Here is an 18,671-nt window from a genome sequence, read left to right as displayed (position 1 = left end):
GAAAATTGCACTCTGTCTTTTTGTTCTGTTTTCAGATTGTATTTTTGTGGAAGAGCAGGGCTGTTCTGAGCGTTGGACAAGTTAAGCCCTGTGCTTTCTGAAGAGCTCTCTGAAAAGACACCGAGCATTGTGTATTGCAGTTGCATAATGATACTACGGTCCTTGTTCTGTGATGAATAATTCAAATGAAAGTAGCTGGTGGGCTATAAATAGTCCAAACAAATGTTGTGAGTATACTGTATAACGGGGGGGCAGCAGACAGTAGTGGGCCTTTTCCAGCTTCATGCCCTCCTTGGGACTGGGCTCAGGTGATTTCTCAAGAAATTTCCAGAATTTAACAAATAATCCCCCAACACTAAATAAGGATTCCTTACTGTGGGTAGAACTGATAGTTGGAAGCAATGCTTGAAATCAAAGGCTTTCTCTAAGGAGAAAAAGTACTCCTTTTTTTTTTAATATTTATTTTTAGTGGATAGCATTGAGAAGCAGTGTACACAGCAGAACTCACTGGGAAGGCTACAAATAATGTGATCACAAGCAAGCTGCCAGTATTCAGAAAAAAGGGTTTTCTGCATCCAGCTTTCCTTAGTTCCCACCTTAGAAATTTCACTGGGAATTTCACATAGTACTAAGCTTTGCATGCATGTTATCCCTCTACCACAGAAGAGGCAAGTGCCCTTTTCCCTGCGTGGGAGAGCATTAATAGCTATGTCCAGGGGGCAAACATGCATTCTTCTAGCTAGTGGTCAGATGAAAGCTGAAAGACATTATACTGTCCAGTGTTTTTACTGAATAGCTGATGCAGACCGCTGGATTACTGGCAGCTGCCTGGGAGGTTACTAAGCTTTGGATTTAATCTTGGAGCCATCTTCCTGTGTAAATGAAGGGTAAGCATTAGTTAAGAATGATTACCTTACATTATTAGATTATTTAAGAAGTCATGTGTTTTTTCATTGAGCAGCCTTTGAAAAACAAAATAGAAGTCATCAGTCCAACCTACTTCTGTGGCAAATGGTTTTTACTGGTTCGATTTGATTGGTTTAGTAACTTCAGGCACTTAATGATCTTACTGGGGGGCAGCTTATGAAGTGTACATCAGAGGAAAACAGTTCTGCCTAGCATGCCACCTGCTTGTGGCTTTGCATGTCATTGATGCCGTGACAAGTGGCTTGGTGTGGGGACCAGAGGAGGTCCTGCTCTCAGTTGGTCCCTGCAGTCACCTGTGGCATCTGCTGGAGGGGCAGGCGTTTCCGCAAAGGGTCGGGCACATGGTGCAGTGACAACAGGAGCTGTACAGAGCAGTAGGCATCAGCAGATGGAGGAAGAGGTAGGATGTGTTCAGAAAACAGGCAGGGGCTAGTGGTAGGTAGTCAAGCACGCTGATGTTTTTACCCGTGTGCATTTAAACCAGATGAACTTTTTAATGCCATCTTTTATCTCATTGTAAATTATTTTATATGAGTTATAACTGAAAATGTGAGGTTTTAAAAGTACTGAGGTTTTACACTTGCAATGTGTGAAACTCCAGGATCTCCTGTTTCTCAAATAAATTTGAAAGCACAGTAGTGCTCTGAGCTAAGTGCCTGCTTTTCAAATGTTTTAACTGCTATTTATTTATTTTATTCTGCCCTCAGTTCTAGTTCCTAATTAAGCAGTAGCTGTAAGAGCAGTAGCTGTAAGACCAGTAACTGCAGTAATAATTTCTCTTTGCACTGATCTAATCTGAAGCCACGAGCAGCTGCAATAGTTATGCTACAAAGGATTTTTTCCCTTTGGCATATATTGCACAGACTGGCCCTTGATTAGGTTACAAGTGCTTGAAGGCTCTTGATTTTTTGTTCTGTTTTATAAGAGTGCTTATCTTTTTAACAGTTTAATTTCTCAATTTTGAATTTGAATGATCAGGTTGAGAAACAAAGGCATTTATGCATCTAATTACCTGTTTATCTGGCCAGGGAAGCTCACTGATAACAAAAAAGCTTCTTTCTGATTCTTGAGCAGCTGGAGATCCCAGGCTCTCGGGTGTTGTGTCTTCCTCCTGCCAGATCACACACACGAGGTGACTGTAAACATTAATAGTATTTCTTAAGGGGAAGTTTTGTTGCAGCATTGCTTACTGACATCCCCAGAAAACTCTGCATGTATGAAAATGACTGTACTGTGAAAATAACCCTGGGTTTTCATGAGGCTGATTTGGGCGTGTTGCTAAGCAACTCGGGGTAACAAGGGGGTTATGTATATATTCTTTAGGTAGATACAGGTCCCTGTAGAGAGTCCCAGGTAAGTAATGTAGATGTGAGAGGGGCTGATGAGTTGCGGCACAAGAAGTTAAGCCCCACACACTTTACTTTCATTAAGAGAGGACTTTTTCAAGAAAGAAATTGGATTAGACCCAGACATGACGTATCCTGCTTGATTTCTTTTCCCCTTGCGCTCTGACGAGCTTTGTGTTTAGGCAGGCTTTTGTTTCTGGCTCTGAGTTGCTTTAAAAAAATTTGGGAGCGTGTCTCGGGGTGTTGAGGGTGATGTGCTTAGCTTGATTGGCTCGATTTGCTTGTGGGTGCTTTGTTCTTCCCACCACCCTCAGGTCTGTTGTGCAACATGCCCCTACTGTTTAAAAAGGAAAGGGAAAAAAAAAAAAAAAAGAAATGCTGAGTAATGCCAGAGGTTTCTCAAATGGCTGATGCAAACCTGGAGAATTTGCATCATCATTCAGCTGGAGTAACTTGGTATGACAAGAGCTTAAATACAAGTCCATGCGGAAGCAGAGCTGGTTTCCAATGATAGGGCAGTACCAGCTCACAGTGTGAGAGCACAGGTGTTCCCAGCACTGCTCCCCTCCCAGGGAAAGGCTCTGCTGTAGGAGCTTTTGCTACCTGTGCGTAGGAGCAGCTGGGAAGATAAGAGAAAGCCAGAGGAAGAGACTAAGTAGTTGACTACAGAGAGAGGGGGAAAAGGACCAACAACCTTGAGTTTCTGCTGCAAACTTTTTTTGCTTGTGCTTGCTGTGGGTGTGCTGGTGGTGCTGGAGCATGGTTAGGAAAGTTGCTGTGACCACTGTCTCTAATGGAAGCTACTTGCAGGGGCAAGCTAATGGCCGGTTGCCATCTATGGACAACGGACAGCCAGCCCAGAAGGAAAAAGTTGTTCTGAAGAAGAAAGTGACACTTTTGAGGGGGATATCCATCATCATTGGCACTATCATTGGAGCTGGCATCTTCATCTCCCCCAAAGGCATCTTGAAGAACACAGGCAGCGTGGGCATGTCCTTGATTGTCTGGACAGTGTGTGGTATCCTCTCACTCTTCGGTAAGTCCCTTAAAAGTTTCTAATTGGTCCGGAGGGGCAGCTGGTGGATTATTACTATTATTTCTCCAATTTTGCCATTGGATGGCAAGGCACAGCATGGAGCTTGAGGACCAATAGGGCTACAGAAGATATTTTTCTGTGTGATAGGTTGTGTGAAGGGTGCAGAGGTATGCAATCTCTGTTCCCCTCACACCTGGGAGGTAAAGATTGGGAGCCTGAATTATTGTTTCCTCTGGGTCCCTAAAGGAACAAGAAATGTAAATGTATTTTATGCCATACAACGTACTGTATGTATAATGTTTTTCTTTTGGCTGTAAAATGTAGTTTAGCATTTGCTTGTAAGGCCCCCGGCAGCTGGGGATTCAAGTCACTCTGCTTGAACACCAGCAAAATGTTTCAGCAGCTCAACTTAATTCCCTTGGGGCTAGAGCAGGGTCTGAGAGGAACAATTCCCCCTGGACCTAAGCTGTATTGGCATGAAAAGGAAGCAAAACAATAACACTAATAATCCCTCTTTCCAGTCTTGTATCACTGCTCTTCACTTTATTCCCGTTCATGATGTTGTTTTGAGAGATTGTGCTGCAAAAAAGTGTACTGGAAACAAATTTGTAATACGAATTTTATGCTGGCCTACCTATTGTGACAGTTTTTACTAATTTTATGTGTTTTTGAGTAGTATTAAGTTCTGAATGCCAGTTTATTTGTTCTATTCACAAAGATCCCATTTAGAGTGAAAAACCTCACCCTGCCTCTGTGGGACAGAGGGTCCATTGACCTACTTAATGAGTTAATCTCAAAGAAGCTGAAGAACTAACATGAGTATTGGCTTTATTTGAAACAGAAACGGCTTGTTTTCTGGCAGAAGGTGAAGAGGACAAACACAGGCTAACACGTGTCTGCTTAATAGGTGGAACATGCAAATGCCACCCTGTGTAGATTGGCTCTGAGTTTAAAAGAAACACAAACTGTTTACATGCTAAGTCCACCCAAGCCAGATAGACAGTGCAAACGAGTTAGGACCCATTTTGGTCATATATTACATGCATTGGTACAATGTGCAGCATAATTTGTTGTTTAAATGGTGACGTCCTGCCTGTAACCAAAATTCCCCCGTAAAGACCTGAAACACAATTTGTAACCTAAAGACCTCAGTCTTTAGATTTAGTCAAAACAGAATTTGCTTAAGCATTGCATTTTTTGCTTTAACTCTAATAGTAGTAATTTTCTGGCTGTGAGGTAAAGTCTTTTGAAAAAATAATATAAAAAAATCTTTTTTTCAGAGAGCTTTTCTAGGCCATTTTCCAGATCTCAAGATACGAAGAGCTGTGTAATTTGACCCAGCAAAAACCACTGTATCGTCCTATGAATGGACCCGTTTCAGTTGTGGGTTTTTTTCATATTTTTATGCCATTCATGTTTGTAATTCCCTACATGACTTAATTATAGTACAATCACATACAAAGATCACTTACAGTCCTGCGAAGGCAAGACCAAAATGTATTGAAACACAATTTGATTTCATCCTGAACCTTGACAGAAGAGCTTGGCAAGAGGAAAATTCATCAATAGCTTGTTGTTTTTTTTCAGTGTGGCTGTAAGAATTTCTTTAAGTACAATTTCAGGTAGGCTGAAGAATAGCAGAAAAAAGCTGGTGTATTTTTACAAAACCAGAAACAAAGTAAATGAATAAAGATGGAATTTGTCATAATGTGGTGCAACTTTGATGGACTGGTACATGTTATGTGATTTTGACAACTGTAGCTTTCATCGGAAAGTGCTGCAGTGTCAAGGCATTCCGGGAACAGAACACAAATGAGTTCATACATGTCACTGATCTTGACTCTATGTGATGCCATGTTTACAAACTTTGTTACTGTTTTCATCTGGCCTCTAAGGCTCTCCTAAAAGGGCTGCCAACATTTATCAGACATGGTACACTTCTCTACTAATGTGGTCCACCTGTGGAGCTGAGAATCCACTGGCTTTGAGACTGGGTGATGGCTTGTTCAGCAGTTGCACTGGGTGAACAAGGCTTTGTGCAGTTCCTCAGAGTTGCAGCTTGCTCTGTAATGCCAGAGGCCACAAGTGTTGTGCCAGCAGCAGCCTCAGGGAGCTCTGAGTCAGAAGAGCTACTTGCTGGGAAGGCCAGTAGCACACTAAAGGGGCCTGGACCACTTTTGCAGGGACTAATGCAGCAATGTCCTGATGATTTGGGGTTTATTTTAGTCAGTGTAAATGCACCAAAGGATGAAATGAGCCTCCTGCTATGAGAACATGAAGCTTTCATTGCATTAGTAGTACACAACAACACTAAACCAGTGTGGAAAAGCCAGGGTTAAGCCATCCTCTGAGTTTTATATGTAAGGTGTTGGGAGTACTAGTGAGGAAAATTCTTAACCTGCAGTTTCTGCTTCCATATTTTGTCCAGTTGGTTGCTTTGCCTGTGGCTGAGGGGGGTGGAATACAGTTTTTAGGCTTCAGAGGCTGAAAGGAGCTGATCACTGTTTGCTAACAACTAACCACGTCAGAAGGCTTTCACTTAGTGGTGCAGCCTCATGGTGATACAGTGTTTTGGTGTCCCTCTTCACGAGAATCAGATGAGTAATGAAATGTGTTGAAAGCAAATAGTTTGTTCAGTGGCTCACACGTAAATGTAACCTGATACATGTACGGGTTGGTTAACTGCAGGTCCTCCTGAATGAGTTAAAGCTTAGAAAGTTGCTTGAAGAAAACGATGCAATTACATAAAAAATAGCTGTGATACCATGGCAGCTCCATTATCTAGTTTATAAATATGCTGTAAAGTACTTTCGAATATCTCTTGTGATGCCATGGTTTAATTCTCACAGGTGCCCTCTGCTATGCTGAACTAGGAACATGCATTAAGAAATCTGGTGGTCACTACACCTATATCCTGGAAGCCTTTGGCCCGTTACCTGCTTTTGTGAGAGTCTGGGTTGAATTACTCATCATTCGGTAAGTGAAACCTGCCTTTTCTGTGTTTCTTTTCTGAGGGCAATATGCTTTTCAGTCATAAAGAAAAATCTTCAACATGTGATGGGCAGAACAAAACAAATATATTTTGATCAACAAGCTGTGTTCTTCTAGTATGGTTGCTTCAGAGAGCTGATCAATGATGTTTTCCTTGTTAGCGTTGAAACATTCAAATAGACATATGTGCATGCATGGGGAGAAAATAACAATTCTGACAAAACTGCCTGCCACACAAGTTTTGCTACTTGCTTAAATTTTGCTAAGCTTACTGTATCCATTAATGTCGCTAATAATGCTCATACTCTTGACTACATGTAGTACAGTGGAAGAAGGTCACCTTCATGTTTTTCTCAGTGCTTAGTGCTAGCTTTTGGAGCAGTTGCTGTTGTCTGTGGATACAGGAATAACTCCTGGTGAAGGTACTGCCCAGTAGTTTTCAGATTTGGGGGCATCATGTGTTTTATGAGTATCAGTTCAGGTCTCCATTTTTTGTGTTGTTTTTCTTTTTTTTTTTTTGTGTGGGCTGTTGGAGAACTTAACTCTTGATTACTATGAAAAGCATTAATTAGTAGCCAAATAAAGCTATGTTAAGTCCTTGCATATCCAAAATATCCAAAGTATTGTTTTGGTGTGTGAGCCCATGGCTCGTGCAGCCCTTGGCATTGTGTAGATGAATTACAATACAAAGATACCAAATAATAAGATAATATTAAATACATTTTGATATCAAGCTTAGATGAGGCCCTTTGAATTTTTGATTATTTTTTGTTAAAGTATTGTTGAGGCTGGAGAGCTTGTTACATGTAGAACAGGGCAGCTCGTTTATGAAAAATGACTTTGGGAATGCTCCATTCCTGCCTCAGGCTAGATAGCACTCCTTTCCCCTCTCTTCCATAATCAGCAAATTAGTCACAAAAGCTCAAGCCTCACTTCAAATCACAGCTATGTTTACCTAATGTTGACAAGTTCTAGCATAAACTGTTGAGTTTAAAAGCACTGACAGTGCTGAGTCATTATGAATCCATAAATCTTTATCTTTTTTCCAGAGGAAATGATTGTGTATGTCAGATGGCCCCTTACATCCTCTCCACCCATATGTAATCTTTGAATTCACTGCATAATATCCATCAAACATGACGAAAGAGCAGATGTCTTAATTGTATTAAGTTTTTGCCAAAAAGGAAAACCAGAGAGAGGAAGCAGACCTGTGCTTTCACTGTGAAAAGCACAGACTTGTGAGCATAGGTGTATCATTGCATTTCTTCTAATCAGAATAGTGTTAGAAATTCCCCTCTTAATCTGCACCTCACTAGACAGGGGTATCTTAATAACCTAGGCACAACTATCCACAAGAAACCAGGCTTTATAAATTCCTCTCCTCACAAAATGATTATTTTTATACGTATAATGGTACCTGAAGGGGGCCTACAGGAAAGCTGGGGAGGGACAGTTTACAAGGGTGTGTAGTGATAAGACAAGGGCAATGGTCTTAAACTAGAGCAGGATAGATTTATAGACATTAGGAAGAAGTTATTTACATTGAGGGTGGTGAAGCACTGGAACAAGTTGCCCAGGTATGTGGTGGGAGGCCCCAACCCTGGAAACATTAAATGTAAGACTTGACCAGGCTCTGAGCAACCTGATCTAGTAAAAAATGTCCCTGCTCACTGCAGGGGGGGCTGGACTAGACAGCTTTTAAAGGTCCTTTCCAACCCCATACATTCTATGATTCTATGACACTGTCCCAGGAGTGCAATAAAAACACTCTTAGTCATCGTAATGTGCCCCACACCCAGAAAATAATAATCTTGATGGTAAGGAACATCAGTGGATTCTTTAATCATCAAATCTGAGAGGCAGTGAGGGAGGTGTGCTTGTCACAACTTGTGATGATCAGAGCTGAGCTGCTGAAACTCTGCGTAGAGTTTATTATCTGACTTCCGCATCGGTAAACTAATTGGCTGCTGCTATCAAAGAACCTGAGACCTAATATGTATCTAGGTTTCTTTCAGCAGATGAAGTTGCACACATGTTTCTCAGCTAAGCCACTTTTTCCTCTGAAAGATTTCAGGATCATCACACCCACGGGCTTGTGGAGCAGCAGCAACCAAAACAAACATTTCCAGCTCTCGCATATCTTTTCAGCCACTATTTTACAGTCTAGGACACACTTAAACTGCCCACATACTGAATAAACTGTGGAAGCATCACCTGCTCTTTAGACATGCCTTACACTGCTGCTCCTCATCCAGAACAAGTTGGGACTTGCTCCTCCCCAGAAGTCAGGTTATGAGTATATTATATAACTTTAAAAATTCGAATAATTTAAAAAATGCTCATTCTCAAACAAGTGGAGCTGTTCAGCCTAGAGAAGGCTCTGGGGAGACCTTATTGTGGCCTTCCAGTACCTGAGGGGGCTACAGAAAGGGTGGAGAGGGAATTTTTACAAGGGCTTGTAATGAGAGGGCAAGGGAGGATGGCTTTAAACTGGAAGAGGGGAGATTTAGGTTAAATATGAGGAAGAAATTCTTTAGTGTGAGGGTGGTGAGACACTGGCACAGGTTGCCCAGAGAAGCTGTGGAGGCCCCATCCCTGGAAGTATTCAAGGCCAGGTTGATGGGGCTTGAAGGAACCTGGTTTAGTGGGAGGTGTCCCTGCCCATGCAAGGGAGTTGGAACTAGATGGTCTTGAAAGTCTATGATGATCATGTGAATGTGTTGTCTGAAGTGCTTAGCTAAGGAGGTTGCTAACTGCAGGCTGGGTGTGAGTGCTGCTAAGGGAGGCCCTCACCTGTGGTGTGTGCTGGGCCACTATCCCTGCTCCTTTCCTGGTGGCTTTGTGTGATCTTTGCCCTTCAGCGAAAGCTGCTAATGTGCTTTCTGTCTGCTCCTGAGCACACAGCTGTCAGGGGGCTGCCAGCCTTTCTTTAGGACTGCTGTCACAAGGAATTGATGGCAATAAATTTCCTGTTCCTACAACTTCCACCTCCATTGATTGACTATACTGCCAGCAGCATCTCCCCCAACACATGGGAATGTGAGAGACATGGCTAGTTATTAGAGGTATAGTTTAGGATCTAAAGCCTTGTTTTTAAAAACACAGTGGTGTGGATAGCAACTTCCTCTTCAGAAAGACCTTTCTTAAAATGAGAGGGAAAAATCCACGTTCTGGAAAAAGGAGCCAGGACTGAGGCAAATAGTCTGGGAAAGCTCCAGAGAGCTCATCTTTCATCTGATCTAGCACACTTCAGACTAATTTTGGCAGACCTCAGTACTTAAAAGCCAGAAACCTGGTGATCTTCTTAGGTAAGTTAGAAATAGTGCACTGAGGTAAAGTCAGCAAATGCTGTATAATTCCAGCAGAGAGGATACTTGGGCCCTGAGCGAAGGTAAAAGTTGCAGACAGTTGTTGGCCAGTGAGAGGAACAGTCCTTGTGCATGGAAGGGGGGGCACAAGCAGCAGGCCTCACTTCTCCGTGCTTAAACTTTCCAAGGAAGATATTTCTAGTTTTTTGCTGCTCTGCAGTTTGGTCCGGCACAATGTGTGATATTTTCGTTGAGTCATAACACTAAGAAAGTGGCTTTTGTTTCAAGGGCAAAACTCTCTTGTGGAAAATTTCTTTATCATTTGATGGAGAATAATACCTTTCTGCAGAATTTTTACACTGTTCCATAGCATTTTTAGCAACTATATTTTTATTAAAATTCTGGAAGGTGAGGCATTTCTTTATTAAATACTGTAGATTTTTTTCATAAGAAATTTGCATGGACTCTTGTTAAACTAAAAAATCCTTTAAGGCAGAATCCTGTGTCCTTTTGTCCTTATTGTGTGTGTGTGACGAAGCACAGATGCCACCAGCTGTGGTGAAAGTGTCCTCCCAAACCAAGCATGAACAGACCACTGGAACTGTAATAGGCAGACAGTGTCTGACCAAAGCACAGTATAATTTGTTTTTAATATTTGTTGGTGCTAAGGCTTCTGGCAAACATTTAGCTTGTCTCGCAGAGAAAAGCTGTATGAGTAGTATGAGTATTTGAAATTTTTAAAAACGACTTAACACCTGCCTTTCTTCACATTTCTCTGTTTCATGGTAGGTGCTTTCTGTATTTTGAGGATTTTTGCTCTTGTTTACAGTGCTAGGAAGTTGTTAGTCAGTAAGAGGAACACGTTCTCTTTGCATTTTAGGAAATCCCATTTTCAGTAATTTTTTGCATTGACTCAGATTTTAATAATGGACTTGAGTAGTTTTTGGATACTTAGTAAAGCAGAGTTCTCAGGTTGATGGAAATTAATTTTCTTGTGCCTCCCAGGGTTGATATGCCTGGCCACTAAAATACAGTCCTCAATGACTTTTACTAACATTTTTGCCCTTGTCTTGTTCTTCTGTCCATGTTCACTTCAAGTGAGAGAATGAAAATTTCTATAGATACCTTTCCTTTCTGTTTGTGGCTGCTTCACACCATGGAAGCTGTAAGAGCAATCCTGGTCAGAAGTGTTGCTGTCAAGATCACAACTGCTGAGCAAAACTAAACCGCTCATGGTCTCTTGCTGTGTTCAGAAATCAAGGTACATGGCAGCATAGTTACAAACAGGCACCAAAACAAAGTACAGTTCACCATTCTGTGATAGTAAAGTTACAGCATGAGCCCACAATCTGTACTATTGCAGATTAATTTTGTGATTTATTTCTTTTGTTGCTGTTTTTACTCTAGCCCTGCTGCCACAGCAGTGATATCGTTGGCATTCGGACGTTACATTTTGGAGCCTTTCTTTATGCAATGTGACATCCCAGAACTTGCAATTAAACTTATTACAGCTGTTGGCATCAGTAAGTATCCAATTTTAGTCTTCAGGGAAGGGTAAATGTGATGTAACTTGAGGGGGGGGAATTGTGCACTGAACAGGTAGTCGTTTGATATGAATCATGACAAAATGACTCTGCCTCCACTTCCAAGGGCATCAGCGTGACTTTTTGCCTGGGTTTGTGTGTTTGCGAACATACGCAGTAGTAAAAAAGAATAGCAGACTTTATTAATGGCAGAGAAAAATCTATTGCCAAGACTGATTCTGTTGCCACTTGAATTAATGGCAGAACTCTCATTACTTTTGTGAAAGCAATTTCAGTCCCTATGAGATGGTGAGCCAGTGCCAGAGATATGGAAGAATGATTACCTGATCTTAAGTGCTTTGCTCTACTTCTGTTTTAGGAGGCAATCGAGTGCCAAGTATGATGCCATGAAGAAATGTAGTTCTCTTGAGTGGAGCACAGGCAACATGAGATCATTTTCCCTAGTCCCACTCTGTCCTGTATAGCAATAAAACTTATTGAGGTGCTTGCAGCTCAGGAAGCAGGAACCCCACAGATGACTTTGGGAGCAGGGTGTACAGCTTGGTTAAAATGCATGTTTGTGACCAGCAGCTTGTCCTACTCTTGTTAACTTTGCAATTAGTGTAAAAGGGACCATTTAGGGCTACAGAGAACCAGTAATTGTCAGTGGAAGGCAGGGAGGGCTATCCTGAGACCAGGAGCTTTGCAGTGTACCTGTGCTGCATGAAGCAAGGCTGCACAAACCGAGATGGGAATGGGAATCTGGAGCTGTGTAGCACTAGAGGCTTGTGTCCAGTTCTGTCTGGTCACTGGTGATGATGCTCCTTGCGCATGTGTGGGCACATTCACATTCTGCTGTGCTGGGAGGAGAGTGCAGAGTAGACCTGAGTAATTAGTAACAGATTGTTCCTCTCAATTTGGTCAGTGCACATATCAGAAACAAAAGGACCGGAAAAAGGAATTAAGACATACAAAAGGCACCCGGGAGATCGCTTCAGTTTTACACAATAATAGGATTGGATGACGTTCTCTTTCTTGGGGGTAGGGAGGTCAATTGACATTGAAATTTCCAGGCTCCAGGTTACTGTGGCTTTTGTAGGAGCTCTCATGATAAGAGTTCCCTTCTGCCAGGAGTGTTAAACAATCAGTATGTGACTGCATTTCATTCTAACTTCATTATGCACAAACTATAGGTTTCATAGGAATAATTGAATTAAGCGCTTGAATTTTGAGGTCAATGAGTTTTTAAAGCTACATCTGTCTGAAATATTTCAGAGCAAGATAAGGGTGAAACAGATGTTCAGTAACTTCAAGGTCACTGAGGCAGAAGGAATGTTAAGTGAAGTCCATCAAAGCGTTTTGTTAAGCGTGTGTGATTCGAGCAGAATAAGCAAACAATTTGAAAAAGGTTTTTATTACTTTTAATTGAAAATCAGAGGGCTTCACAAGGCAATTAAACAAAGAAGTAGCATTGCAGGGGGGGTGGAGTTGGGCTGAAATAATTACAGCCTAAAGGGAAAGAGGAGTTCACAGCAGCCTGCTCCTATGGTGAGCATGGGTCTATACAGTGCAGGTAGGATGAGCTGTAATTTCACTGAAGGAAGGGGTTCTTGTAGAAACTTTGTAATGATGAATGCGACAGTGCTGAGGAAAACAGCGACCTGTCAGACTGCGGCGTTATCTTTATTCATTGCAGTATGCTGTACAGTGGAGTTTCATTTCTAGTGTTTTTTTGATCATAAGCTCAGGGATCTCAGAGCATGTGATTGCTGTTCTTGTTTGGTGAGAATTAGCTTGTGTGGAGGTAATTGTTAAGAATGTTTTGTATTGTGCATGTTGGCAGAGTGATAGGTAAGATTTAGGTGTTGTTGAGCTGAACAGACACATTGGAGTCTGAAGAGCTTATAATTCTATTTAATGGTGCCAAAGGTAGTGTTTGCTTCCACTGAAATGTTTAAGTTAATCAGAAAGTGAACTGTCATGCCTTTTGTAGTCTTGTCTGCTCCTGGTCCCTTCATTCTCCTGAGCCTGATGGCAGAGTGCTCACTGCCTATCTGTCTTTATTACACAAGGGAAAGGTAGTGGGAAGCACCATTAAGCTCTGTCCTTGGGTCAGACTTTTTTCTGTGGTTTTACCTTGTCATTTCTGATCAGACTAGAAAGGGCAGGAAGAGATTTTGAAAAACCTCCAGGTGATGCTCTGCTCCTAAACACAATCAGTGTACCTAAACAATTTCTGACACATTTGTTTAAACTGGTCTTAAGAACTCCAGTGAGGGAGTTTCTAAAGCCTCACCTAATACTGTAGCCCAGTTTTTTCTATCCTTGTTACAAGACAGCTTTTCTAATGTATTTTTTTTTCCTCACCTAAACCTCCTTTTCTGTAGTTCAAGCCTATAATGAAAAGGTTGCCTGAGATGGATGCACCAAGGATTGTGATAGGGACTGGCAAATACTGTTGCTCCTCTATCAGCTGCAAAGAAGTGCTTCTTGTAGAAGAGATACAGCCCATTCTGCGCCCTGTGGTTCCATCTCAATGCTTCTGTGATGAAAAAGGAATGATGATGTTACAGAGATGATGTAGGTCAGATGAGAGCTCAAATGGAACTACTGGAGATGGTGACCTTTAAAAAAAAAACCTACTCATTCTTAGTTTATTTGTTTATAGGAAAAAAGCATGTGCTGGGCACAAAATTCCCCCTGAAATCACATGTGTTCTGAGCAATTTTGAACAATCTGTGGAAGCAAATTTTCTGTTTCACAATATGGTGCTTTCATTAAAAATATATATATTAAAAAAAATATATATTTTTAACAAAAATAAAACCCCAAAAAATCAAACATTTCAATGGCTCAGTAGAGCGAAAGATGCTAGTGTGTGTGTGTGGGTCTCTTCAGATACCACAGCTTTCTGAACCTCTCAAGCAAAGGCTGCCTCTTCTTTTCAAACTCAAATCACTTTATTTCACTTGGTGTTTCTCAAATGTATCTCTGCAAGGAGAAATACCTCTACACTGGATATGCATAGCTCAGTCAGTCTGCCATAAAGTTTTTCTAAACTTAATCAATTTACCCATACTTGAGAGAAGAGCAGACATCTCAAAAATACCTAATTACTACAATTTTAATGAAAATAAGCAGCCAGGTAGAGGGGAGAGAAGCTGGATGTGCCCCCAAATAGGGAAGAACAGCTGAAGAAAATGCATCTAAATGCCCAGTTTTGCTTGAGCTGGACACAACAGCCCCAAGACACAAAGCAGAAGGGATGCTGTCCACTTTTGTTCTGATGCTGAAGGCAGTCTTTTTAGGAAAAAGAGTTAAAAAATAATTTTTGTCTTTAAGTGACAGCTAGTAGGCTCCTTCATATTTATTGTTTCTTCCAATGAAGACCCATCCTATCACCATGACAGCACAAAAAAACCCCACCTATATTTGTGTGTTGCTTTATTTGTATCTTTTAATTCTCCTAATGGTAAGCTTAAAAATATTGGCAACAGGAAGAGAAAAATGACACTGTACTAACATATTGAATTGTACTATCAATATGTAACCTGAATAGATATGCAATCTTAACTGAGCCTGTTCTAATCTTTTCACCTGACCCCCATATCAGAAAGCAGATAAACAGGTTTCAGCTATTCAAAACTGTAAAATTAAAAGCAGCTTACAAACTCACTCATGTTTTTAAAGCTTTTACACTCATTCATGTGTATTTTGGGCATTTTATGCCGTAATAATGTATAATTTCCCCCCTTTTTGTAGGTCTGCCATAAAAACTCTCAAATACTCCAAACTGTGGCTGTTAGAGACAATATTAGATGTGAAAAACAAGGTCAGCTGTACGGATCTATTGGTGCTTGCTGGCAAATACTCCAGCCCAAAGCTTTATTGGCATAGATTTGATATGTATATGAGTCTATAGTTAGTTGCTTTTTTTTTTCTTCATGGCAGATGTTACAGATGTCACTTTGCAGTGCTGGCCGTTTTCAGACCATTTCAGTTTAAATTAAGGCACCTCTTGGCTTGCAGGAATAGCAAAAACTGCTCTGATGAGTGCTTCTGTGCCTCCTTAGACTTCATTTTAATTGACACATTAGGGTCTGCAAATTGAGGGTATTTTTTTACCTTGTGTGAATGCCTTAACCCTAAAAGCCTGACAAGTTAGGAGCAGGAAGTTTCCTTGGATTCCCCCTGAGGCAATGGTACATATATTCTTGAAAAGTAGGCCAGGATGTAATGCTTCCTACTGCTTCTCCCACTAGATTTTGCTGTCCATCTATAGCTGTAGCTGTGTGAAGGAAAGAGATTGTGAAAAACAATATAATCCGTGTTGCCATTGTGTTTGATTGTTCACAGAGGATATTTTGTTCTCCCTCCATACTCTCCTCGGTTAGGATTCATCTCATTTTAGTCAGGTGTTTAGTTTAAGATAATTGTCTATGCTCCCCATGGAGTTAGTGGAGAAAGAGGGAATGAAATGCTTCCTGATGCATGCGGGAGAGATGTTATTATTAATCCTCTGGTGGGAGCTGTCTCTTCATGGTGAACACAGCTACACTAGATGCCTGACTTTTAGTTAGCTAAGTTAGAGATGAGTCCTCCTTTCACTGTCCTTTTGTCTGGGGAGTAGCTGCTTTCTTCTGATCTGTGCTTTGATCTGGTATCAAAGCTTCTGCAATCAGTTTCTTGAAGTATCTCCATAAGGCCCTGTTAATAGAAGAGATGTATTGAATAACGACCACAGTCCCAAGATATAATTTCTTTCTTGAATCTTGGCACAGTTGTCAGACTCTTTTCCTACTCTTTAGCAACTTTCCTCATGACTCTTCTGTTGCCTTTCACTATCCAGTTGCTAACACAACCAGTATGATGTTAATATGTGGTAGCAGTGCAAGCCCCACATCCCTGTATGTCTGTTACGCACATAGAACTACCAAGACCAAATATTATAAGAAGACTGTAAATTCTTATAGCCAATTAAACCCAATAAAATGAAATGCCAAAAACCTACCAAATTGGTCTCAAATCTTCTAAGAATTTGTCTCAGCCCTGCAACCTAATGTTTGTGCAGTTGTCCAAATCCACAGGGGACTTTCTAGTAGAGGACCATCAAAACTAATGGCACATGCATAGGACTGACTGCATCTGTAGTGTCCCGTCAGCTTCCCCATCAAATGAAGGTCCTTGCAGTGTCCATTTCACTTTAGCTATTTCATTAGAATTCCTCAGGTGAAACATTTGGCTGGTTTGAGCTCACAGTTGGGGATGGAGAAGGTTTTGACACAATCTGCTCACAAGCAAGCTGTCTTCATCACGATACTAGGCTGCATTTATTTTTATTTTTTTCCCCCCTTTCAAGCCAATGTAGCTCCTATACAGATCTGGGGCTTGTGGTTTGTGTGTGGTTGCCCAGCAAGGAAGGTTATGAGTTTCTGTAAGAGCTGATGCTAGTGTTGGTTCTAGTTTGCCATCCAGTACTGTTCTCATATGTGTATCAGGAAGGTGAAACTGGTACATTAGAAAACCTCCAGGAGGGCTCTCTCCAGGGTCGATGCTCACGTTACCCATTCTGACCTGTGTAAGGTGACAGAGCAATTACTGCAGTCAGCTTGAACTCTGAATAAGCTTGGATGTCAAATTGCAGATACTTTCTTACACATAAAACTCTTCCTTGATGTTTTCTTGTGGCCTGGTCCCTGCATGGACTTTGTCTTCTGGGAAAGAAAAGCACAATATCCTGAACTCTTTAGGAAATCTGAAATAAGCCAGTGCTTTCTCATGGCACTGGATTTTCTTTAGAACTGTTGGTCAAATTAATATTTTAAATATATTCTGCTTAAACGGCAGTTGTTAACCTTCCTGGTAAAAAAGCTCTGGGAAAAGAAGGGCGGCCTCAATCAATGCTAATATTCAGCAGCAACCTAGAGAGATCTTTCAACATTTAAATAAGTGAAGATATGTCAGAGTAGCATTGATGAATCTGGCTGTAGGGATTTTCTATTTCCTGCTGAGTACAGGTAAACACGGAAGTAATAAAGAAAAAAAAAAGTGTAAAAAAAAAAAAAAAAGTGGTACTTTGGATAAGTCCAAGAGATTTCTTTGTGATTTTTAAAAGAATGCCTCAGTGAAATATGGTGAAATACAGAACTGGAAAAACTTTTTGACCTTTAAGATCTTTTTTGGTGAAAAATTCACATTAGGTGAATAATACACATATAAAATACATTGGAATCCAGATTACGTGGAATTTTTTCCCTTTTCCATTAAACCAAAACTACTTCTGGTTTCAACTGAGAAGAATTTTTCATAATGTATTTTTTGGCCTTGCTGGTGAACAAAGTCTGTATAAAAAGGCTTGGGATAAACCAGTAGGGTTTGTTGCCAGAAAGCTTGTACCCTGCCAGATTTACAATGCTAGCTCATGCAAACTAGCTCCCAGACTGGCTGGAGATAGCAACTTGTGTTTTTATGTGTTCCAAGATGTGTGATATGGCTGATGATATGGGCAAACTCGTGCTCTTGAGAGAGTTGGAAGTACTGGAGGACTTTGATGAAGAGCTAATTCATTAGTTTTCTATGATGGCAAGAAGGAGGAGTGAGCAGGCTTGTTTGACTCTGCCTTTCCCTGCAGCAGAGGGAGAAAGGGACATTTTATCTAGTAAAATGAATCACATTTTCTGTTCTTTTGGTAGTGGGGCTTTTTTGGGTTTTGGTTTTGTGGTGTTTTTTTTTTGTTGTTGTTATTTGGTGTTGTTGGGGTTTTTGTGTATGTGTGGTTTTTTTGGTTGGTTGGGTTTTTTTGCCGTTTTTAAAAATTATTTTTTATATATCTAAAATCCTTTATTGATTCTGTTTTACCAGGGTAATTATTTAAATAAACTAGAATAATTGGCACTCAAATGTTAAGACCTACTGTCCTGCTGTCAGTCAGTGCAGTACAGGCCTCCCTGGCCCAGAAAGAGATGATAGCTGAGCAGGCAGGACGTAAATGCTCTTCTCACTGATCTCTACGTGTTGGTGAGGTGCAAACCTAGGCTTTTTTTTGTTTGGCTTTGTTTTGTTTTTCCAAGTGGTAAAAGGTCTCTGGTTCTTCACCAATTCCCAACAAGGATGGGCAGGTTATTTGCACTCTGGTCCTCCTGCATCTCTGCTGTTACAGCAATAAGGGAGGAGAAAAAGTGGAAGAGAAGAATGTGGGTAAATAAGGTAGTGAGTGACAAATTTATGAGTGGACTAGATGAGGGTGAGAAAGTTTAACATGGTTATTAATTGTTTACATTTTGTCAAAATGCAAATCTCTATTCAAACTGGCACTGATACAGAAATCTGGAGTGACAAGGGTTGGGCAATTAATTTCTTTCATCTAAGGCAGGGTCCTGCCAGCCTATTATCTATCAACAGCTAACGATTCTGGGTAAATGAAGCTGTAATTTGGTGTGGAGGGAGCCAAGCAGAGAACTGAGAGGTGGATGGGCCATGCAGTGGGTCAGGCAGAGGGGCTCGGCTCAAACTTTGCATGCGGTGTTTGGAAGGGGAATGG

The 18,671-nt window shown here is 41.0% G+C and overlaps 1 protein-coding gene across 2 annotated transcripts in view; it reads left to right on the top strand.

Moving 5' to 3' along the window:
- Positions 1 to 215: 215 nt before the first annotated feature.
- Positions 216 to 18,671, top strand: part of SLC7A11 (solute carrier family 7 member 11) — a 63,056-nt gene continuing 44,600 nt past the window's right edge. The window contains exons 1-4 of one of the 2 annotated variants that reach the window (XM_051619573.1): positions 216 to 227; positions 3,084 to 3,309; positions 6,159 to 6,285; positions 11,016 to 11,131. In XM_051619573.1, the coding sequence (XP_051475533.1) occupies positions 3,111 to 3,309; positions 6,159 to 6,285; positions 11,016 to 11,131 (442 nt within the window). In that variant the 5' untranslated portion in view covers positions 216 to 227; positions 3,084 to 3,110. Of the gene's footprint in view, positions 228 to 2,241; positions 3,310 to 6,158; positions 6,286 to 11,015; positions 11,132 to 18,671 lie in introns of those variants that run through there. The other variant, XM_051619572.1, reaches the window with a different exon arrangement.

Source organism: Apus apus, chromosome 4 (genome assembly GCF_020740795.1).
Source record: "Apus apus isolate bApuApu2 chromosome 4, bApuApu2.pri.cur, whole genome shotgun sequence".
Lineage (NCBI taxonomy): Eukaryota > Metazoa > Chordata > Aves > Apodiformes > Apodidae > Apus > Apus apus.
The sequence above is the reverse complement of the archived record's forward strand: the minus strand, read 5'-3'. Positions and strand labels throughout refer to the sequence as shown.